The following is a 23,311-nucleotide window of genomic DNA, read 5'->3' as shown; positions in this document are numbered from 1 at the left end:
CTTATATTATGTAATTTGTAATGAGAATTTGGGGTTTTCGTGTAGGTTGCTCTTACTATTGAAGCCGTGTCCACATTTTATTCCAGTGACTTTTCTTATTCATTCCTGTGGTCATAACAACTTCTCAAAAATATCTACCGCTCACATGTGCTGTTGCATTACCTATGTTATGTTAGACATAAGCTTACTTATTGCGAAACTTTTTATAGTTCAAGTTGCACTTATTCTCATATAGTACGTACTTAGTCATTTTATGAACTTTCATATAAAATCAATTGTAATGAGAGGAGTAATCCATATTTTATTTATATAATTATAATAGTGATATTTATTTCACAATTTATTTATTTTACAAACTAATATTAAAAAAAATGTTTTAAGAAAAGACTAATATCCTATCTTTTTGTTTTGATAAACATTTTACCACATCAAATGGTTGATTCTAGACATATAAGAACACCTCCTATGAGAGTTTCTCAACTCAAGATTCTTAAATTATACTAATATGGTATATCATTGTTTGATGATGGGTATCTCAATATGATATGAAAAATCTAACTCAAAGAAAATATATTGAGATACCCATTAACACAAATAATTACTTTTTATTAATTTTTTTGTTTGTTTTGAGAAGTACTCCTAGTAGATCCTTGCAACAATGTTGCTCTAAGACAATGCTTAGGTTTAGTACAACAAATGTTTCCTTAACTTAACTGAAGATATATTTCAGTTAAGAAATACAAATATCATCTGAAAATCAAGTACACAATAATAAAAAATCAGCCATCCTTATTCTTCAAATTATATGATAGTTTTCGAAAAGTGATGATACGTTAATAGAATAAAAAAAAATTCAAAAAAAAACAAAAAAAAATCAAAACGTTAATAGAATAAAATAGACAACAATTTTTTTATCGTTATTATATTAAGATAGGTGCGAGTTTGCCCGTTTAGCACGATTTGGACAGCTACTCGCTAACTCAGTTAAATGTAATCTTCGATGGACAATATTTCTCAACAGATTGCCACAACACCATATGTTTTTATGCCTAAAATCATTTGTAGATACTTTTTGTTTAATCCATAAAAACAGTATAGCTAAACCCAAGTTATTAAACATACCTTAAGCCCCAAGAAATAGACATAAAACATAAGGGCTTTTTTGCACAACTCCTCTCACCTAACCATTTACTTTTAGGTTAACACATTACATCAACACATACAAAACCAGAAAAAAAAAACCAGCGTTAGATACATAGAGATCACCCACCCACATTGACCATTTCATATCTCTTTCTTTCCTCAATATAAAAAAAAATCCTCCTTATATAGCCTCTTCTCATCCCTATTCATATCTTCTTTGTGGGATGAGCTTAAACCCAACAACCTGATAAAATTAGAAAAAAACATGTCTGGCTTTCTTGGAAAACTATCTCCAGCCAAAAGGGTAGTAGCTGGCAACAATAATGATCTTCCTCTGTTTTATTCAAACTCCATGGAGAGATGTCCAAGCGACACGCCTAGAGCTACCGCCACACTCGGAGAGCTTCTCATGAACGTGGAGGATGCAAGGAATGATCAACGGGGTTTAGAAATGGCCTCACCTCTCACTTCTTCAGCGTCTTCTTTCAACTCATGGACCTCAGCTCCAGCTTCTTCTATAACATCTTCCCCCTTTGTTCTTTCCTTCACCGACTTGACCTATAGCGTGAAGATCAAGAAAAAGTTTCCTCCCTTTTGTGGAAACTCCTCATCAAATGATTCTGCCTTGAACACCAAGATACTACTGAATGGTATCTCAGGCGAAGCCCACGAAGGGGAGATGATGGCGGTTCTAGGAGCAAGCGGGTCAGGTAAATCAACGCTCATCGATGCATTAGCCAACCGTATAGCCAAAGACAGCCTCAGAGGCTCCATCACCTTAAACGGAGAGGTTCTTGAATCCCGCCTCCAGAAAGTCATATCGGCTTACGTGATGCAAGACGACCTTCTCTTCCCTATGCTCACCGTTGAGGAAACTCTAATGTTCTCAGCAGAGTTCAGGCTCCCTCGCTCCCTCTCCAAGAAGAAGAAGAAAGCAAGAGTACAATCTTTGATCGACCAGCTAGGTCTAAGAAGCGCGGCAAGAACCATGATCGGTGATGAAGGACATAGAGGTGTGTCCGGAGGAGAAAGGAGACGTGTTTCGATTGGGATCGACATCATCCACGACCCGATTATACTCTTTCTCGACGAGCCAACCTCGGGGTTGGACTCTACAAGCGCCTACATGGTCATCAAAGTGCTACAAAGAATCGCGCAGAGTGGTAGTATAGTCATCATGTCCATCCACCAGCCTAGCTACAGAATCATGGGTTTGCTAGATAGGCTAATCTTCCTTTCGAGAGGAAACACAGTCTTCAGCGGCTCGCCCACATACCTCCCTCAATTCTTCTTCGAATTCGACCACCCGATCCCAGAGAACGAGAACAAAACAGAGTTTGCTCTCGATCTCATCCGGGAGCTGGAGAATTCCCCAGAAGGGACCAAGAAACTCGTCGAGTACCACAAGGAATGGCGAGTGAAACAACAAGCAGCATCGCGCTACTACAACAACGGTATCACTCTCAAAGAAGCGATAACCGCGAGCATCTCCAAAGGGAAACTCGTCTCCGGAGCAACAACAACAAACTCTCCCTCCTCATTCCAAACTTACGCGAATCCCTTCTGGATCGAAATGATCGTTATCGGCAAGCGCTCTATACTCAACTCGATGAGGCAGCCCGAACTCATCGGGATGCGTATAGGAGCTGTAATGGTCACTGGAATCATATTAGCCACGATGTTCACGAAGCTAGACAACTCCCCCAAAGGAGTCCAAGAGCGTCTAGGCTTCTTCGCCTTCGCCATGTCCACCACGTTCTACACGTGCGCGGAGGCCATCCCGGTCTTTCTCCAAGAGCGTTACATCTTCATGAGAGAGACCGCTTACAACGCCTACCGCAGATCCTCCTACGTCCTCTCGCAGTCCATAATCTCAATCCCTTCGCTCATCTTCCTCGCCGCGTGCTTCGCAGCCACCACTTTCTTCGCCGTCGGTCTCGCCGGAGGCGCTAGCGGCTTCCTCTTCTTCTTCCTCACCATCTTGGCTTCCTTCTGGGCCGGAAGCTCCTTCGTGACGTTCCTATCCGGCGTCGTGTCGAACGTGATGCTTGGATTCACCGTCGTTGTAGCCATCCTCGCTTACTTCCTCCTCTTCTCTGGATTCTTCATCTCACGTGATCGCATCCCTCTCTACTGGATCTGGTTCCATTACCTCTCGCTGGTGAAGTACCCTTACGAAGGGGTTTTGCAGAACGAGTTCGAGGATACGACCAAGTGTTTTGTCCGAGGGATTCAGATATTCGATAACTCGCCGCTGGGGCAGTTTCCGAACGCTGTGAAGCTGAGTTTGTTGAAGAGTATGAGCGGTGTTTTGGGGATTAATGTGACGGCGGAGACGTGCGTGACGACGGGGATTGATATTCTGAAGCAGCAGGGGGTTACGGAGATTAGTAAGTGGAATTGCTTGTGGATCACGGTTGCTTGGGGGTTCTTCTTTAGGGTTTTGTTTTACTTCACGTTGTTGATTGGAAGTAAGAACAAACGGAGGTGATGAAACACTTTGTTTTTTTTTCTTGATTGTTGTTGTCTGAAAATCATAAAAACATTGTCGTGTTTTTTTTTTTTTTTTTTAAGCTAAATATTTGTATTTCTTCGTTATATGATACCTAATCAATTAATTAAAAGTTGTATTTAATCTCCCCATTCTACATTTATTTTGTTAAATAATATGTTTTTGTTAATGTAAGTTTACAAAAGCAATGTTATAATTTTAAGACTTTGTTGAAAAGTAAATGGATAATTAATACTTTCAACTTGAGAAGACACGAGTTTTTAACTGGTAAGCTTTAGTGAAGAAAGATGGCCAACAAAGATACGTACACATGATGCTACTAACGGTTGCTGCTCCAACCATCATGTTCATCACAACTATCTGTAGCTGGATAGCTTCAAGAGGCGACGCACCGCCCATTATCATACCGGTCATGGCTCCCGGTAAAGAGATCAATCCAACGGTTTTGCAGCTATCCAAAACCGGAGATAGAGATATCACCAAAGCTCTCTTCACCTGTTGCAACGTCGCTTGTCTTGGCGTCGCTCCTAGTGCCAATGCTGTCTCCACCTATGGCAATTAAACCGGGAACTTGGTTCGGTTAAGCTGTGTAAAATCATTGTTCTAAAGAATAAGATTAACCAGGTTTAAACCGGGAACTTGGTTCGGTTAAGTACAAAATCATTGATGTAAAGAAGTTTAACCAGGTTTAGTTGCATCTTGATGTCATCTCGTAGCTGTTTCATGGTAACTCCGGTGACCGTCATGGCGTTTCCCACCATCATCCCGGCCACAGGGATGATATACCTAGGAGTGAAAGGAAATACGTTGAGGACGATGAGGAGGAACATTGTGATTGATGTTCCGGCGAGGATAGATACTCCGGCCACGTACTTTCCACGTGGCACGTGCTTTGCACGTTGTCCGGCGGTGTAACCGGCGACAGAGACCTGACCAGAATAAAAAAATAATATGTTAAATTAAATATAATTTATCATTTTTGAATTTCGAACTTTGAAGTGTTACTGTGTTACCATGAAGAGGTAGGCGAGGATGATCCAGCCGGCGTTTTCTTGGTTAAAGATGAACTGAAGAACGAACCCGATGACAGAGAGCTGAAGAAACGATCGTAAAACAGAGTATATCATGTCTCCTTCCAAAGAGAGTTTCTGGGAGTAGGAGAGAGCCACGGCTAGAAGCACAACCGCGAGAGCCGCCGCGGGCTTCACCATGCCTTTGAGATACACTATCAGCCATTCGTTGTTCTTGAAAAAAGCTGATACCCAATCAAGATCCATGTCTCACTCTCTCTTTTCTCTTTCTCTCTTTCTGTCTCGCTTTATTTTTTTTTTTCCTTTTGTCGTGTTTGTAGGAAGGTGGTAGTGGTGGAGGAGGGAATAATATAGTGGACAACAAGTTAGAAAGAGTAGACACTTTCCTCTCATCTTTATTCCATCAGCTCATGTTTTAGGATTCCTTTCTTTATTCTTTTGGTTTTTGGATTCAATTTTTTTTTTGGTATTATTAAATAACTTTCGATTGCAGATGAAATGACTAAAAAAAATATTAAATATCAATCGTGCAAACTCGTGATTTATAAGAGATCCGTGACCAAAGAAATGTTTGCAAGAGTGTCTTCACTTGTCATTGTTTTTTGTTCACTTCAATTATTATATTTCAGAGGAAAAGAAAAAGACATCATATAGAACAACGTCAGAGAGTTGAGTAAATTTTGGATGGGGACTTGGGAGAACTCTTGGTGCATTTTACCACATTATACATCTATATTCATTTGTTTACCTGTCAATTAATATATTAGTCCATATTTTCGATAGTAGTAGAGGTATTTTTGAAAAGTTTTCTTTTTGTTTAACACTTGCCAATTATTTTGTATTATAAATGATAATTATATAGACAATTTTAACATCATACAAAGATTTACACCAAAACGATTGTATATACTATGCTGAAAATTTTCTATAAGCTTGTCCATAATAATTTGTACAAGTGTTAATACATCGCAATCTTTAAGATTCAAACCCTATGTAAAAGCATTAAGGAGATTTAAACTTAAAATAAAAAATGGATGCACATCTGAAATCTGGTGATCTCTACTTTTGATTTGAAATAAAATTGAGTGATCTTTGATGCGTTGTAATTAGAGCAACTCCATGTGATCTACGAGACAATGAAGAACATGAACAATCTCTACCATTCTACAGTTGCTACCATCTTCAGCTCTAAACATGAAAACATCGTTATCAATCTCTATCCAACTGCAACCTGGATTCGTCTTCAGGCCTTTATCTTTCATCACTTTCCTCACTGTCGCCGCCTCTTTATAGTACTGAACACTGGCGTAAAGATTCGCCAGCTGGACATGTGTAGCTGCACATTCAGGTTCAAGCAACAGCCGTTCCTCTGCAGCTCTGATTCCCATCCAGACATCACCGTGAACACGGCAAGAGAAGAGCAGAGATCCCCATATGACAGGGTTTGGTTCCATCGGCATGTTCTCAATCAAGTCCAGCGCTTCTTGCAATAGACCAAATCTGCCGAGAAGATCGACTAGACAAGAGTAGTGGTTGAGCTGTGGTTTCATGCCGTTCTCCCCCATCGAATTGAAGAACTTTCTCCCTTCTTTTACCAGACCTGCATGTCTGCACGACGACAAGAGTCCAAGATACGTGATTGCATCGGGCTTTGTTCCGCTTTTGAGCATCATTACTTCAAAAAGCTCGATTGCTTGCGTTGCAAGTCCGTGCTGCGCGTAACCAGCAATCATAGAGTTCCAAGAGACCACATCTTTATTCTCAAAATCGTCAAAGATACAAAACGCATCCTTCAAGTCTCCGCATTTGCAGTACATAGAGATGAGAGCGTTTGTGATATGGAGATAAGACTTGAAACCCATCTGTAGCGTTTGGCAATGAACACTCCTCCCTTGCCCTAAGGCTCCGCTTCCTGTGCAAGCGCTCAAGAGAGCAGTGAACGTGTAATTATTCGGATCAGAAGTCGAGTTTCTCATCTCTGAATAAAGCTTCAAGCAGATACCAACTCGCCATTCCTGAGCAAACCCTGAGATCATAGCCGTCCACGAAACAACGTTCCTCTCAGGCATTTCCACGAACACTTTATGTGCATTGTCTACCTCACCTGAATCTCTATACAAAACGACCAGAGAGCTTCCTACGTAGACATCTGAGATCAACCCACTCTTTAACGCTAAGCAATGAAACCCATAACCGGTTTTAAACTCTCGCTTCGACCCGCAAGAACTCACGGCGGAGGACAAATCATAAGCATCAAAACTCCACCCTTCTCTCTGCTGCATACCGCCATTGGCAGAGCATGAAGAATCCTCCTCAAGGAGAAATTCTGCAAGCACGCTTGAGACTCCATGTTCGGTTCTTGAGAGGTCGAGATCCTTGGAAAATGTTTGATCTCTGAATCGTCTCGAATCCGTTTTAAGAAATTCACCAAGATGGTTCTGACGACTCGAAGCTTCACTAGTTTTTGAAGAGATGATATCAAGAATTCTCAGAGCGCGAGCTCGTCTCTCAAGTTCAGTCACGTCGTTAGCTAAATCACGATTCAGTGATCGAGATTGAATGTAAGTGAAAGCTCGACAATAATACTTTCTGAGACGAGACATGGAAACTGAAAATGTCCGAAGATTAATTAATACTCATAAATACTTAGAAATGATTCATATGGGCTTCCGGCCCAATAGTAAGCCCATTAACTTTCCTCAACGTTTATGTTCTCCGGTTTAGCTTCCGGTTAATTATGAATGAAGGTGGGACTCCAAATTCAACGAGCCTTGCAAGGCTTGCTCAACAAGGCGGCGGTTGACGGCGGCGCGTACGGTCACCTCATCCACCACTTCACCCGCCACCGTCTTCCTCTCCACGCGCTACAGCTCCACGCACGAATCGTCCTCTTCTCCATCACGCCTGACAACTTCCTCGCTTCAAAGCTCATTAATTTCTACACCCGAGAGAACCGATTCTGCCGAGCCCTCCACGTGTTCGACGAAATTACAGTAAAAAATGCCTTCTCTTACAACGCACTTCTCATCGCCTACACTTCGCGCGAGATGTACTCCGACGCTTTTAACCTGTTCTCGTCGTGGATTAGATCCTCCGTTACAGCTAGACCAGATTCTGTTACCATCTCTTGCGTGTTGAAGTCTCTCTCGGGTTACGGTGACTTCTTGTTGTGTTCGCTGGCTCAGCAAGTTCACGGGTTTGTTTTACGAGGTGGGTTTGATTCCGATGTCTTCGTAAGCAATGGGTTGATCACTTACTATACAAAGTGTGATGACGTCGTTTCTGCGCGGAAAGTGTTTGACGAAATGCCTGAGAGAGATGTCGTCTCGTGGAACTCTATGATATCAGGGTATTCTCAAAGTGGGTCGTACGAGGAGTGTAAAGAGTTGTATAAAGCGATGTTAGGCTGTCCTGAACTGAAGCCTAATGGAGTCACTGTAATAAGTGTATTGCAAGCGTGTGGACAATCAAGCGATCTTGTTTTGGGGATGGAGGTTCACAAGAAGATCCTTGAGAATCATATCCAGATGGATTTATCTCTGTGTAATGCTGTGATTGGTGTTTATGCTAAATGCGGTAGCTTGGATTATGCGAGAGCGTTGTTTGATGAGATGAGTGAGAAAGATTCCGTGACCTACGGGGCTATAATATCAGGGTACATGGCTCATGGTCTTGTCAAGGAAGCGATGGCTTTGTTCAGTGAGATGGAAAGCGTTGGTCTGAGTACGTGGAACGCTGTGATTTCTGGTCTGATGCAGAATAATCACCATGAGGAGGTTATAGATTCGTTTAGGGAGATGATAAGATGTGGCAATAGGCCAAACACTGTGACCCTCTCGAGTCTTCTTCCTTCGTTGACGTATAGTTCAAATCTGAAAGGGGGTAAGGAGATCCACGGTTTCGCTATCCGTAATGTTTCTGACAACAATATATACGTCGCTACCTCCATTATAGATAACTATGCCAAATTAGGATATCTCCAAGGAGCTCAAAGGGTTTTTGATAACTGTAGAGAGAGGAGCTTGATTGTCTGGACTGCGATTATAACAGCGTACGCTATTCATGGGGACTCTGATTCTGCTTGTAGTCTATTTAACCAAATGATATGTCTTGGGACTAAGCCAGACAATGTTACACTAACAGCTCTTCTTTCAGCTTGTGCACACTCTGGAGAGTCGGATAAGGCGCAGAGTATATTTGATTCTATGGTAACAAAGTATGGCGTCGAGCCTGGAGTGGAGCACTATGCTTGTATGGTAAGTGTTCTTAGCCGAGCTGGCAAACTTTCAGATGCAATGGAGTTCATTTCTAACATGCCGGTTGAACCAATTGCTAAAGTTTGGGGTGCATTGCTGAATGGGGCTTATGTTCTTGGTGATGTGGAGATTGCGAGGTTCGCTTACGATCATTTAGTTGAGATGGAACCAGAAAATACAGGGAGTTACACTATCATGGCGAATTTATACACTCAAGCAGGGAGATGGGAAGAAGCTGAGATGGTAAGGGATGAGATGAAAAGAATCGGATTGAAGAAAATCCCTGGAGCTAGCTGGATCGATACTGGTAAAGGATTAAGAAGTTTCATTGCGAAAGATGGTTCCTGCGAGAGAAGCAAAGAGATGTATGAGACAATAGAGTGCTTGGTTGAGTCGATGAGTGACAAAGATTATATCATGAAACAAGAGCTTGATGAAACTTATTGATTTGTTTGCCCTGAAGTCAAATTCGTTCAAAGTTTCCTTTATGGGCTTCTTGAGAAGATACTATGTAATGATTTTGTTTTCTATGATATGTAGTTTTTGTTATTGTTGTGATAGAACATAACGTTGAATGGTCGGTAAAAATAAAATCATAATAACTTGAGAGTTATTAAGTGGTTTTGATTGAAGTGGTGGGGTTCCTAAAGAGAAGAAGAATATAATTCATTAGGTTGCTTCACGAAATGAGCATTATTTTGATTAAAAGGGTTTTGGTAATTAATTTAGTCTCAAGAGTGAAGTACAAGTGAGCTCTTAATCAATCACTCGATGTTTTCTTTGCGTGTTGCTAACTAATTATATAATCTGAAGAAAAAAATTAACACAATTGTATATAGTAAAATTATAGTGAGAGGTTGGGAGCATTAACTTCCTGTCTGACCACTAATGGTTAGGCGTGGGACGGATCGGATATCCGGGCAATTTTAAGGTATACGAATCCAGATCTTTATCTGGCGGATCCATAATTTTACTATCTTTATCCGGATCCGGGGTTCTCGGATATCCGGATGTCGGATATCCTTGTAAAAATTGTAATATCCGGCGGATATCCGGATCCCGATTTAGATCTTTAATATAAATAAATAATAATATTAATATATATAAAATATTAACAATAATTTAAAAATAAAAAATATATATAATGTTTTTAATTATTTCTATGTATAATATTACAAAATTTACATAAAATTTATATATACTATTATAAAAATGAAAATATATTAAATAAAATTAATTTTTATATATAAGTATTACTATTTTTGTAACCAGAAAATACAGGGAGTTACACTATCATGGCGAATCTATGCACTCAAGCAGGGAGATGGGAAGAAGCTGAGATGGTAAGGGATAAGATGAAAAAAATCGGATTGAAGAAAATCCCTGGAACTAGCTGGATCGATACTGGTAAAGGATTACGAAGTTTCATTGCGAAAGATGGTTCGTGTGAGAGAAGCAACGAGATGTATGAGATGATAGAGGGTGTGGTTGAGTCGATGAGTGACAAGGAGTGTATCATGAAACAAGAGCTTGATGAAGCTTTTTGATTTTCTTGCCGTGAAGTCGAATGAGTTCAAAAGGGTTTCTTGTGGGGCTTCTAAAAGAGTTTATGTGTAATGATTTTGCTTTTCATGATATGTAGTTTTTATTGTTGTCAGTGAACATAACTTTGAATGATCGGTAAGATCATACCCAAGCTCGCTATAACTTGAGAGTTACTAAGTGGCTTGGATTGAAGTGGCGGGGTTCCTAATAAGAACAAGAATATATTCATTAGGTTGCTTCACAAAATAAGTATAGTTTGATTAAAAGGGTTATGGTAATTACTTTGATCTTTGAGTGAAGTACAAGTGAGCTCTTAATCACTCGAATGTTTTCTTTGCGTGTTGGTAACTAATTATCTAATTTGAAAAAGAAAATTAACACAAACTATTTAGTAAAATTATAGCGAGAGGTTGGGACTTGGGAGCATTAACTTTCTGTGTGGCCAAGAAATGTTGTTTTTGTATTGTTGTGATATTGTTGACGAAGGGATCTGTGACACTTGGTAAAACTAAAATTGTATAGCAATATGGTTTAATATTAACAAATAGGATGACTCCTCTTGTTCACATGCATATTTGCGGTATCATATAATATAAAACTAACCTTGTAGTAAGAAGTTAAATTTATTAACCATAAAAAAGGTCTTGAAGTGGGAGAGTTACCAACCAACTCACGAGAAGGTAACAAAAGTCCAATCCCACACTGTCGTTTTGCTTACAACATGTCCCTACACCACAGATTCTGTTCTTCTTTTCAGGAGAACTTCAAAACTTTTGTGGTTTTAAGTTCATTTCACTCTTCTCTACCAAGTGAGGGGGTTTGAATTTGAAACTGGATCTGTTTTACTATTTGAACTTGAGATTTTTTTTTTTTTTTGTTAAAGAAGAGTGTCGACTGTGTCGTGGTAAGTTGGTTTTTAAGATATGATGTTGATATGTTCCTCTTACTGAATGAACAATAAATGTAAATCATAGTGACATCAATCTAACAACACATTGGTCTTAACTGTCTTATTATTTTTAGTTTACCCTTTTTGCAGTTAGGTGAGAAGTTGAGCTTTACAAGCTTTTACCAATCTGGTTCTGGTTTTTGAATATATAAAGAACAGTATGACAATTGATCCCTTCAATTACAACACGAAATGCAGGTTTCTCTTTCTCTTTATATACATGTATATGTCGTATTGTGTGATTTTAAGAAAGTTCTATGTAGAGAGTGTATATGAGGAATTGATTTTTATCTTCTTTTTTTTTGTTTAAGAACAAATTTTGCAAGTAAGAAGATGGAGGAAGGAGAAGAGAAGGGAAATCTGAGAACTGTGGAGTGTCTAAGAGGGAGACTGCTTGCAGAGAGGCAAGTTTCAAGGTCTGTAAAAGATGAAGCAGACCTCATTACCAGAAAGGTAAGTTTCATAAAATCCTTAGTATCATCATTCTTGTTTAAGAAATGCCTTTTTCTCACTACTTTTTTGAAGATTTGGGTTTAATCAACAACCAAGAAAAGAGTCATTCTTGTTACTTGTAAATTCATTTGCTCTGTTATTTTTATTTTTTTTAATCTTTGTTTGGTAATAAGCTGATTTTTGTTTCAAAGAAAACCTTTAATCTCTTGGAAACAGATGGAAGAGCTGGAGAAAAATCTGAAAGAAGAGATCAGATTAAGGGAGAAAGCAGAGAAGAGACTAAAGTTTCTGATGAAAAAGCTTGAATCCATAAAAGGGTCTCGCAGTTCTGAAGGATCAGAGCAGTTGAGTTCATCTGAAGTTTCTTGTTTATCATCGGTTTCCACCTCAGCTTCCAAGGAAGAAGGAGAGGAAAAAGAAACTCATGGAAATGGATTTGTTGAGGAAGAAAACATTGATCAAGAAACTGAAAATGTTGCCTCCGTGGAAGAAGAAAAAGAAGAGTTAAGTTCAAAGATCAAAGATGTTTCTTCTGGTGAAGAAAGTGTTGTTGCTTCAACCTCAAGTCATGAAGCAGAATCACAGGCTAGTAATGACTTTTCCTGAGTTCAAGAATCAAGAATATCCAATACTCAAATAACCTTGATTGAGAACCGTTTCTCTGAGGTTGGATCCTGAAGCTACAGTTTAATACTTTTGTGGAAGTTCTTGATGGGTACTAGGAGAATGGAGAGAGAGAGAGGAAGGAGAAGGGCATGTGATCATAAAGGGATTAATTAGGCTTTAGGAGACCTTTGAGTTTGACAGTATTAAATTCAAAGTGTTAGTAGAGATGGGGAGGACGACAAGACACACACATGTCTCTTTCTTCTTGTGTCTTTTGTGATCAAAGAAAGAAAATGACGTTTCTTCTTGAAAATTATGATGTGCCTGAATAAAGGAAGCAGTATACTTTACTATTCATTTCAATTGCATGAAGCAGTATACTAATTAATATTTGAAGTATTCAGCCGTAGATCATTTCTCTATGGTAAAAAAATAAGAGAGTTACTATTATGTTGTAGACCTATTTATTTTGATGCATTAGAGTATATCCAACTTTCTTATGATTTTATAAATAAATTTTGCATTTGTTTAGTGTTTACAAATAGTGTGACAACGAATACGTGCATGTCCATACAGTAATTTGTAAACTACCCTTTGGTGTTTCAAACCTTTGGTTGGTGTGTGATGGATCATCGTTTCTGAAAGTTGAGTTTGGCAACAAAGAAAGCAAACATAGAAGCCAATGCAACTGGAAACGCTATGAGAATAATGGCTGAAGTCATCAAACGATCATAATGGAATCCAAAATAGTCCTCTAAGAATCTCGCCACGGTCGTGGTTTCTCCAAATGCATTGATCTCTTGATGAATATCACCGTACTGAGACGAGAAAAACACATTGAGACTCCAAGAGGGAGGTGTTAGATAGTAAAGCCACACCCACCACTTTGGTATTTGCTGCATTGTTTCAACATCAAGGAAAAACACTATTAACTATAGGTAAAGATCAACGATGATGATAATGGTATATAATGACTTGTTACAAAAAGAACTTACCGGTAGTGGAATCAAGAATCCAGCAAAAAGGTTGAAAGCAACGAAGAAAAGAGACTGGAGAATAGCTGCGAGCATGAAGTTTGGAGTGATGGAGATGAGGAACAATGCTAAGTAGTTGAAGGAGAGTAAGTTGCAGAACATTGAGTAGAGACTCCAAAAGACTTTATAGGCAGATCCGTATAAACCCATCATAGGATATATTATGATCACAAACTCTGCGCTTTGGATGAAAATGTAAGGAATCTCGGTCACAACCTGAGCCAGTGCAAAGGCAAAGGCAGAGTACATTCCAGCGAATCTTTCGCGGTACATAACGTTACGCTCTGTCTCAAAATACTGTAAAGCTGAAGTGCAGTTGTTTACCCCCAAGAATATCACAAGGCCATAGATGGCTCCAAGAACTGTGAACAAGTTCTGTTGAGTATCTCTGCCAAAAAAAAAAAATACAAACAATTATGACAAAAATAGAACATAAGAGAAAAATTCTCAAACTATAATTAGTTAAAGATTAAATTGACTAAATTACTCTGTATCCTAAACTCTTACCCTAACTCCACTCTCTAAATATTAAACCCTAAATCATAATCACTAAATCCACACCCATATACTTTTAGTTAATACTCTTTTGGAAAAAAATATTCTTGTGTGCTATTTTTGAAATAAAATAGTACTTTCCTAATGTGTGAGACAGTTCTTTACTAGGAATGTAAGAGCATGTTCAAAGGCAGCTCTTAAGCATGTCCCTTAACTTAATTAATCATAAAAAAAAATGGAAAACACGAAATAAAGCCAAGGGACGTCCCCTAATTAAGTGCTCGAAGACACGGTAATTTGGGCGACGTGTCACGTCGTTATTGGCTCTCCGAACGGTGAAGTCGTTCTTGTTTCTTTCTCTCTTTCCTTTCTCTTCTCGGTTGCTCCGCAAGAGTGACGACAACGGCGATTCCTCTCTCCCTCTCCGTTGAGCTCGTCGACGTCTCTATGGATATTCCTCGTCGACGATGGATAACGGCGAGCTCTTTCTCTCTCTGTCGGTGCTCTCCTCGACGAAAAGGCGATTCCTCTCTCTCTCCCTCTCTGTCTCGGTGATCTCGTCGACGAAACAGCGTTTCCTCTCTCTCCCTCTCCGTTGAGCTCGTCGACGTCTCTATGGGTTTCTCTCGTCGACGATGGACAACGGCGAGCTCTTTCTCTCTCTGTCGGTGCTCTCCTCGACGAAAAGGTGATTCCTCTCTCTCTCTCTCTCTCTGTCTCGGTGATCTCGTCGACGAAACGGCGTTTCCTCTCTCTCCCTCTCCGTTGAGCTTGTCGACGTTTCTATGGGTTTCTCTCGTCGACGATGGACAACGGCGAGCTCTCTCTCTCTAACGGTGACGGTTATAAAATGTTTGTGCTGAGAGCGTAAAGAAATCACCATTCTCTCTTACCATTCTCTATCTCTATAGTCTCATGTTCTTCTCTCGGTTCTTCATTCTCTTTGTAAAATAAAAACTGATCATACTCACAATTCTCTACGTTCTCATTCTCTCGGTTCTCTTTGTTCTCTCTTCCTTCTCTTTTTCATCTCACGTTCACACACTCACCATTCTTAAATTTTCGAAATCAAGTCTTTCATGGCTTCGTCTTCAAATCACATCTCGGATGAGTCATTTGATTTGGATGAGTCATTTGATGAAATGTTCGATAAATATTTTGATCAGACTTTCGAACAAACATTTGAGAATTTGTGCAATGTTTATGGTGATCAACAAGATCAAAGGAAGAAAAAGAAAAAGAGAGTTTTTATTGAAAGAAATCGTGAAGAAGGCCATCTCCGGTTATGGAATGATTATTTCAGTGACGCGCCGACATATCCAGCAAATCTATTCCGACGTCGATTTAGAATGAACAAGCCTTTGTTCATGTATATTGTTGATCGCCTCTCCAACGAAGTCCAATTCTTTCGTCAGAAGAAGGATGTTACCGGAAGGCAAGGTCTCTCCCCGCTTCAAAAGTGTACAGCAGCTATTCGTGTGTTGGCATATGGTTCTGCGCTTGATGCGGTCGACGAATACCTCAGGCTCGGTGCAACCACTGTTCGGTTATGTGTGGAAAATTTTGTGGAAGCAATCATAAATTTGTTCGGCGATGAGTACCTAAGAAGACCAACACCGGATGACCTTCAACGTCTACTTTATATTGGAGAGGTTCGTGGATTTCCCGGGATGATAGGAAGCATCGATTGTATGCATTGGGAGTGGAAGAATTGTCCCACCACTTGGAAAGGGCAATATTCTCGTGGTTCGGGGAAACCCACAATAGTTTTAGAGGCGGTTGCTTCATATGATCTCTGGATATGGCATACGTTTTTTGGACCTCCAGGTACCTTAAATGATATTAATGTTCTAGATCGCTCACCTGTTTTTGATGACATCATAAATGGTCAAGCCCCGCAAGTGAATTTCTCAGTCAACGGAAAAGAGTATGATTTGGCTTACTATCTGATCGATAGAATTTATCCGAAATAGGCAACTTTCATCCAATCTATTTCACTTCCACAAGGGCCGAAAGCAGTTTTATTTGCTCAACATCAAGAAGCTGCCCGAAAAGATGTCGAGCGTGCTTTCGGAGTCTTGCAAGCTCGATTTGCCATTGTTAAAAATCCAGCACTTTGTTGGGATAAAGTCAAGATTGGGAAGATTATGAGAGCATGTATCATACTCCATAATATGATAGTAGAAAACGAACGGGATGAATGCAGTTAGTTTGATGTCTCGGGATTCCAACAAGGCGAAGGCAGCAGAAGTTCATATGTAGATTTAACATATTCTACAGATATCCCTACAAATATCGCCAATCAGATGGGTGTTCGAACAAGAATTCGTGATAGACAAGCGCATCAACAACTGAAAGGTGATTTGGTTGAACATATATGGCATAAATTTGGACGTGATCAACACAACAACTGAACTTGGATGCCGCTTTAAAATTAGTATTGTTTATTTTAGTAATCTTTGTTTTAATGTTTTAATTTTTTTTATTTTAAAATCTATGTTTAAAATGTTATGTTTGACTTTGTTTTATTTAATAAATAAAATTAATCTTTGTTTAAAATTTTATGTTTAAAAAAAGTTTAATATTTTTTTATTTGTTAAGCACCTTAATTAAGAAACCACCAATAAACCACTATAATTAAGTGTTTCTTAACAAAATCTCTTATATTAAATTTAATAGTTAAAAAATTATTAAACCCCACTTAAGAGACACTTAAGGGTCTCACTAATGAACATGCTCTAATGATGATTTGAATGTATTTTATGCAACTAACTTACATCTTTTGACCTTGCTTCCAGAAGAGTAAACCAAAGATCAAAGAAGAGACTAAAGTGTGAAAGATTCGCATCAAGTTGTAAGCAGGGCTTCTCCAGTAAGACAAGCTCATCTTCCATAGACAAGATTTGAACTGTTCCCACCAGCTCTGCGCAAAAGTTCTCTCGAAATGTAAATCGCTTGACCCGGGATCCGGTTTGCTCAGCTCCTGAGCAAGCTCATAGTTGCTCCTGCTACAGAGAAAACACATGAGCTCGTAATAAATGACAAGGTTTCAGTTGTTTTTGAGATATTCAGCTCACTTGTAGAGAGCAGATTCTTTGTAGATTTTTGCAAAATCCATGTTGAGTTCAATCTCTACAGACTGTGAAGTGACCTCTAGCATCCATGTTGCTGGATTGTAGTTGTCTTTAATCTTAGCAACTCCAGAGATACTCTGTTCATTAACCCCAAATAACAAAAATATACATAGTTAATTATTTCGTTAAAACATTGAAAAAGTCATAGAAACTAAACTGGCTCATTTTCTTGTATAACACGCTAACCTCAAAATACTGTATGACATGAGAAGAATGTTGTCCAAGTGGTCCAGTGTAAATCATGCGACCTCCTCTCTTCAGAAGTACCAACTGAACATGTAATAAAAACAATATGTTATAAGAAATTTCTTCTTAATTATCCACAAAATAGTCAAAACTCCAAAATAGCACTTTTAAAGTTTATCACAAATATAACACTAACAGATCTTCAAAACACACTCATTTAAATAAAAAAAATTAAGTTACTTTAATTTATAAAACCTAATCTCACCCATCCCTTTTAAACCCTAAACTCAATTATTCTATAATTTTCAAATTTTTGATAAAGGCTATTTTGAAGAAAAAAAATCTCTTATATCTACTTTTGGATAAAATGTTAATATAATACATGTGAGAGTATTCTTTTAAAACAAAACCACTATAAATACTTTTCATATTTGAAAAACATATGTACCTCGTCGAAGGCTTCAAAAATATCGATACTAGGCTGATGAATAGTGCACACAATGGTACGTCCAGTCTCCGCAACGTTCTTCACAGCTCTCATCACAATGGCTGCTGCTCTTGCGTCCAGCCCCGTCGTCGGCTCGTCCATGAATATGATCGAAGGATTCGCCACCAACTCCACCGCCACCGTCAACCTCTTCCTCTGCTCCGTCGACAGCCCGCTCTGGCCGGGGACTCCCACCATCGCGTCCTTGATCTCCTCCAGCTCTATCGTCTCAAGAACTTCCTTCACGAATCTCTGCAACGAGTTTCTTTTCAGTCAAGTTACTTTCTAGGTCATTCTTGCCTTTTTTAGAATCACTAGGGCCGGCTTACTATTTTGGTTTTGTGATCTATTTCTGGAACTAGACGGAGCCAAGCTGAGTAGATTAGAGACTCCTCGACGGTGATGTTTGGTGAGTGTATATCTGTTTGCTCGCAGTAGCCTGAGACTCTTGCGAAGGTTTTTTGGACTTTAAAGTATCCGTTGATTCTGATCTCTCCTTCGATGTATCCGCTTGTTTTTCTTCCGGCGAGAACGTCGAGTAGAGTTGTTTTTCCGGCTCCACTGATCCCCATCAACGCTGTTAGAACGCCTGGTCTGAAAGCTCCGGTGATATCTGAGAGAAGCTGCAGTTTCTTCTCATTGTATCCTTGAACTCTCATCTCCTAAGATTAGTCAAAACGTCCTTTGATGATCATGTTTGCATATGAAGATGGTTAAGATCCAAGGATGGGGAGGAGAAGATTTTACCGCAGGAACGTCAACGTAGTAGTTCAAATCTTGAAATGTTATGGTGAGAGGCTTAAAAGGTAAGGCCATCTTCCCTGCTGAATGAATTAGGTCAATAAAGCTAAACTGAGAATAAAGAGTTTGCTTGTATGACAAGAAAGACATATATGTTTCACCTGAATCTTCTGTGTAATCTATTGCCTTCTTGTTCTTATTGAGTGATGAATCTTTTGTTCCTTGCAGCTCAGAGAGCTTGTCTTTGGAGATCATAGCGCGAGATGTAGTGGGAGCTGTTAAAAAAGAAGCTCTTCAGTTTATGCTTTAGTCCATGGCATATTTTTCGATATTTTGTAACTTACATTTCAAGAAACTCAAAGCTAGAGTGAAAATAGTATTGAAGAGGAGAGTCTGTCCCAGCAAGGCACATAATGAGACCCAGTACATGTAATCATCATAGTTCAGTCCTCTGCTTTCAAGTATGGTTCTCCCCAATGTAACATTCGTTGGTTGCATCTACAAAACATAACAAGAAAAACTTGATTAGTCTTGTAAGAATGATGAAGAGAAGTATGTAAAAAGATGAGATACTTACTTGCTGCCATCTCGGAGCAAGAAACTCGTTTACAGAGAGCCCAATCTCTGCGTAACCTATAGGATTCACCCAGAATCCCCATTTCAGCCACCCTGGCATATCAGCTGCAGCAACAAAACCAATGTCACGTTCAGGGCCGGATATGAGATTTTGGGAGCTTGAAACATTTAAAAATCTTAGTAAAACAATTTTTTTTTTCTATAGTTTAGGGGTTTATTCGTACTAAAAATTTCAAAAAATTTAGGGACCGAGACCGATGTTTTATTGGGCTGTGCCTAGATCCGGCCCTGGTCATGTTTTGATGGAAGTTTGGAACAAGACTGAAATGAAGAAAGAGTGCAAAAGTCTTACTGTATGGGATGGCGAAACCGGCGAACACAAAGGTGATTAATACGGCGAAACTACCAGCTGCCATTGAAGCAACTCCTGTCTGAAAGATTGCAGCTATACATCGGAATATGGATATGGATGTGAAGTGAACAGCAAAGAGCATCATGAACTGACGTAAGAACCTAAAAACACCAAGTAACCATTACTTTCCATAATCGTTTGAGTAGGGAGCAAGCAAGAGATGGTTATAGAGTTCTTCTTACCTAGAGACTTCAGGAGTGTATCCAATGACGTAGTAAGTAAGGCAAGTCCAAACGAGAGATTCGAAGAAAGAGAGAGGGATCTTTAACACGGTTGCAGGGATTGCATAAGCCCAAGCTGGATAGAAACAAAGTTGCTTTTGCTTGTAGAACACGGCAAGACGTTGAACAGTCATAGACAGCTCTGGCAAACCATCCACCAAAAGCACAACGGTTGCGAAAAAGAGACAACTCATGTAAGAGTTTCCATGAATGATATCTACACCCATACGTGTTCTAATAAAAACTGTCATAGTGAGGATTGCTGACAGAACAAGCTGCAAAACATAAAGGGCAAGAAGGGTTTCTTTAGACCTAACCCTAGAACATTGAAAGAAGACACAAGGAACGAAGAATGTAACCTGAAACGTCTTGAAGAGGTAGACGAAAGAGTTTCTCTTCATTAATAGAAACTCTCTTGAGATGCATGCTCTGAACAGCTCCCACTTTGGAAGAGAATAGTCACTGAAAGAGAGAGCATCCTTGTGGGTTTTTGAATTATCATAGGGCTTAGAGAGAGCATCCTCAATCTTTCTCCCAATCTCTAACTCCTTGAATCTCCTGGACAACGCGTCTACTGAGAGAAAGGTATAGGGTATGTCCTGGTGCAGCCAGTACTGTCCTTGGTCCTTCCTAGATATAACCTGCAAAACAAAAACAACTCAGAACAAAACGTAAGTGTCAAGGAACATAAACTTGGCTTCTTACCTCTTGTAGAAAGTCTGCAACACCTTTCCTCTCTGGGCATCTAAACCCACACTCTTCAAAGAACCTCAAGACCTCGCCTCTTGGACCATGATAAACTATTTTTCCTTCAGCCATCAAGACAATATCGTCAAAGAGATCATATGACTCTGGAGCAGGCTGAAGAAGGGAAACAAACACAGTTGCGTCGGTGATGTGAGCCAGCTGCTGAAGTGACTTAACTATCTGAAACGCTGTGGAGCTGTCTAAGCCGTTTGTGATTTCATCCATAAACAGAGCTTTTGTTGGACCAACGATCATCTCTCCTGTAGTAAGACGCTTCTTTTGACCACCAGATATGCCTCTTTTCATGGCATTACCAACCAATGTTTCTGCACATATGTCAAGCCCTAGGATCTGAAGAAAAAGAAATGCAAATTGCAAATACATGACATAATCAAGAAGCTAATCAACAAGGATTACAAGTCTGAGTTGTTGTCAGAGAAATTACCTTCAAGATGTAATCTGTTTGTAGACTTCTTTTAAGTCCATTAACCGATATAGCCTGCACAATGGGATTAACAAAAGGTTTTATAATCATCCCTCTTAAAAGATTAGCTTATGGAATGGGACCTTCATGTAAGCATCTACGTCAGGGTCAGGAATGATTCCACCATCCTTTTCTCTTTTACTGACCTCCATCATAATATCTGTTTCAGCCAATAGTATAGAGCATGATTCAAATCGGTTTGAATTGTTCTAAATCAGTTAAAATTGGTTTAAATCAATCTAAATTAACCAATTATGTTAGTGCAAATCCACAGATTTTTCTAATTTGTTTTATTTTGTATATTTAATTTTTACAATTCATCAAAATAGTTTTATAATTAAAGCCAAAAAATATCATATAAAAATGTAAAAAATATATAAAACAAATCAATATTTCGTTAGCACTGCCCCGAATAATCAATCTAATCGGTAGTCCTCTATAAAATGCATAGTTATAGCCAAACAACTTTTTGAACATTGGTACAGAGAAAATTGATATATCTGTTTCAGCAAATAGTTTAGCGGATGCTTCAGAAGACATCTTACCTGTTCGACTACCAACACCTTGACAACGAGCTGAGAAGTCTATTGTCTCCCTAACAGTCATCTCCGCAATGTGCAGATCGTGTTGGCTTATGTAAGCGGATGTCTTCTGAGGAACAAACTCGTTTAGACCGTGTCCATTGTAAGAGATTTCACCAGAAATCTGTGGAAAACAAAAGAGTTCTGTGGTTTACACATCTGCATCATGAGAATCAGATTGAAACAAAGTCTGAAAACCTTTAGATTCTTGTCCAAGTTTCCGGACAAAGCCTTGAGCAGAGTAGTTTTTCCACATCCAGGAGGACCAAGCAGCAGTGTTAACCTTGGAGCAACAAGAAGAGAGCATTAGTTGCGTGCATTACACACTAACTCAAAGCTTGGATCAAAAGCTACCTTCCAGGGTTAATGTTGCCGCTAACATCGTTAAGTATGCTTATCTTGGCTTCATGTGTTCTTACACCACTCAGCTTTACCAACTCCTAAAGAAGAAAAAAGTATAGTTCAATACTAGTTATGTTAACAACTGTCTAAGTTGTTGTAGATTTAATTATTCACATAATCAATATACAAATTTTAAAATGATATTTGCCTCAATCGTGCTTTGTTCTTTTCAAGTTTTTTTTGTTTTCTTTGAAGTTAATTCGCGTTTGTTCACAACAATTTACTACCTACTGGCAAAATGCATTATATTCTCAAGTATACTCACTAAGAAAATGTGCTTCAAAGAATTCCATAAAGTTGGAAGCGCCTTCCCTTCAACGACCTCACATTCTGCTTCAACACTTAGATGCTTATACCTCACCTCTATGCTTGGAAGCTCCACACCAACCCTGCAAAGTAACAACTCAGTTCAAGATTCACAAGGTTTGTTTCTTTGTTTTCACATATACCTGTCTATTCTTCTTCTAATTTTCTTGAGCAGCTTGAGATTGTCATTCTCAATGTGTTTGATCAGCTTCTCAATCATCAGACGACGTTCCATGGCTCCAAGCTTGGTGACATCAACGACCCTTTTCCCTTTCTCCACATCATCCCCTTCTTCATCGACCAGAGATGATCTCAGTTGTTTGAAACTAGGTAATCTTTGGATCTCAGCCCACTGCAGAGCATGCTCTGCCTCATCCTCGTTTCTTGAGGAGCTGCTCCTGAAACTCGACCCCATGCTTTTTCCAATCTCTGCAAGCTCCATTCAGGGCCGGCTCAAGATAATAGTGGGCCCTTGGGCAAAATTTTTTTTTTACATGTATATATGAATAATTTAAAAATTTTGGGCCCCTGTCCCTAGTTATTTTTTAAAAAATTGGACCCCTCTTTCATACTATTTTTGTTAAAAACTGTTTGGGCCCTGGGGCCCACGCCCCCTTGCCCCATGCCCTAAGCCGGCCCTGGCTCCATTCTCAAATCATCACCACTCATGTCTCAGTGAGTACTCTCTTGGCTTCTTATCTGATGAATAGTCAATAATGAGATATGCATTTGTCTTCAAAGTGTAAATATATTTAATATGCTTAGACGTCTTTTCACTACTACAATTGTTACGTGCTAACTTTTGAGAGTGTCTCAACGTCATTATTTTGTGTTCTTTTTGGGTAATTTACCATGATTGGAATATGGTCGGAAACAAACAATTTGAATTGACTAGAGGTAGGATATTCTTCTTAAAAATAAACAAACTTATTATTTGAAATAAAAATAAATAAAAAGAGATAATAATTCAAAAGAAAACATACTATATTCCTCTAACAATATCTACAAAT

General features: G+C 39.2%; 6 protein-coding genes across 10 annotated transcripts; 3 read left to right on the top strand and 3 right to left on the bottom strand.

Moving 5' to 3' along the window:
• Positions 1-1,275: 1,275 nt before the first annotated feature.
• On the top strand, positions 1,276-3,740 carry LOC106387362 (ABC transporter G family member 2). The gene has a single exon (XM_013827203.3). It carries the CDS (start codon positions 1,409-1,411, stop codon positions 3,632-3,634), a length of 2,226 nt encoding a protein of 741 aa, XP_013682657.1. The 5' UTR covers positions 1,276-1,408; the 3' UTR covers positions 3,635-3,740.
• A 124-nt stretch (positions 3,741-3,864) lies between these two features.
• LOC106387363 (protein ALUMINUM SENSITIVE 3) lies at positions 3,865-5,072 on the bottom strand. Its single transcript, XM_013827204.3, has 3 exons — positions 4,669-5,072; positions 4,339-4,584; positions 3,865-4,204 (listed from the first exon to the last, which is right to left on the bottom strand). The coding sequence occupies exons 1-3, from the start codon at positions 4,930-4,932 to the stop codon at positions 3,893-3,895; spliced, it is 822 nt and encodes a 273-aa protein (XP_013682658.1). The 5' UTR covers positions 4,933-5,072; the 3' UTR covers positions 3,865-3,892.
• A 499-nt stretch (positions 5,073-5,571) lies between these two features.
• LOC106385242 (pentatricopeptide repeat-containing protein At2g37320) lies at positions 5,572-7,289 on the bottom strand. Its single transcript, XM_013825173.3, has one exon. It carries the CDS (start codon positions 7,287-7,289, stop codon positions 5,793-5,795), a length of 1,497 nt encoding a protein of 498 aa, XP_013680627.1. The 3' UTR covers positions 5,572-5,792.
• A 123-nt stretch (positions 7,290-7,412) lies between these two features.
• Positions 7,413-9,574, top strand: LOC106387364 (pentatricopeptide repeat-containing protein At2g37310). The gene has a single exon (XM_013827205.3). The coding sequence runs from the start codon at positions 7,428-7,430 to the stop codon at positions 9,387-9,389; it is 1,962 nt and encodes a 653-aa protein (XP_013682659.1). The 5' UTR covers positions 7,413-7,427; the 3' UTR covers positions 9,390-9,574.
• Positions 9,575-11,009: 1,435 nt separating this feature from the next.
• On the top strand, positions 11,010-12,945 carry LOC106387366 (myosin heavy chain, clone 203). The gene is made up of 4 exons (XM_013827211.3): positions 11,010-11,391; positions 11,527-11,634; positions 11,748-11,889; positions 12,106-12,945. The coding sequence occupies exons 2-4, from the start codon at positions 11,597-11,599 to the stop codon at positions 12,493-12,495; spliced, it is 570 nt and encodes a 189-aa protein (XP_013682665.1). The 5' UTR covers positions 11,010-11,391; positions 11,527-11,596; the 3' UTR covers positions 12,496-12,945.
• A 33-nt stretch (positions 12,946-12,978) lies between these two features.
• Positions 12,979-22,955, bottom strand: LOC111215104 (ABC transporter G family member 33). Of its 5 annotated transcripts, none has more exons than XM_013827207.3 (22): positions 22,445-22,950; positions 22,261-22,384; positions 21,948-22,033; positions 21,792-21,876; positions 21,558-21,717; positions 21,096-21,172; positions 20,974-21,027; positions 20,487-20,879; positions 20,141-20,422; positions 19,743-20,056; positions 19,501-19,661; positions 19,150-19,253; positions 18,917-19,070; positions 18,734-18,847; positions 18,579-18,655; positions 18,161-18,493; positions 17,793-18,083; positions 17,345-17,428; positions 17,102-17,235; positions 16,802-17,032; positions 13,491-13,917; positions 12,979-13,391 (listed from the first exon to the last, which is right to left on the bottom strand). In XM_013827207.3, exons 1-22 carry the CDS (start codon positions 22,741-22,743, stop codon positions 13,125-13,127), a joined length of 4,251 nt encoding a protein of 1,416 aa, XP_013682661.2. In that variant the 5' UTR covers positions 22,744-22,950; the 3' UTR covers positions 12,979-13,124. The 5 variants fall into 5 exon arrangements, with proteins under 5 accessions (XP_013682661.2, XP_013682664.2, XP_048611051.1 ...); XM_013827210.3 differs by having other exon boundaries at positions 16,802-17,029; positions 18,579-18,652; positions 22,445-22,947; XM_048755094.1 differs by having other exon boundaries at positions 19,743-20,422; positions 22,445-22,955.
• Positions 22,956-23,311: the final 356 nt, after the last annotated feature.

This window comes from Brassica napus, chromosome C4, assembly GCF_020379485.1.
Source record: "Brassica napus cultivar Da-Ae chromosome C4, Da-Ae, whole genome shotgun sequence".
NCBI lineage: Eukaryota > Viridiplantae > Streptophyta > Magnoliopsida > Brassicales > Brassicaceae > Brassica > Brassica napus.
The sequence above is the reverse complement of the archived record's forward strand: the minus strand, read 5'-3'. Positions and strand labels throughout refer to the sequence as shown.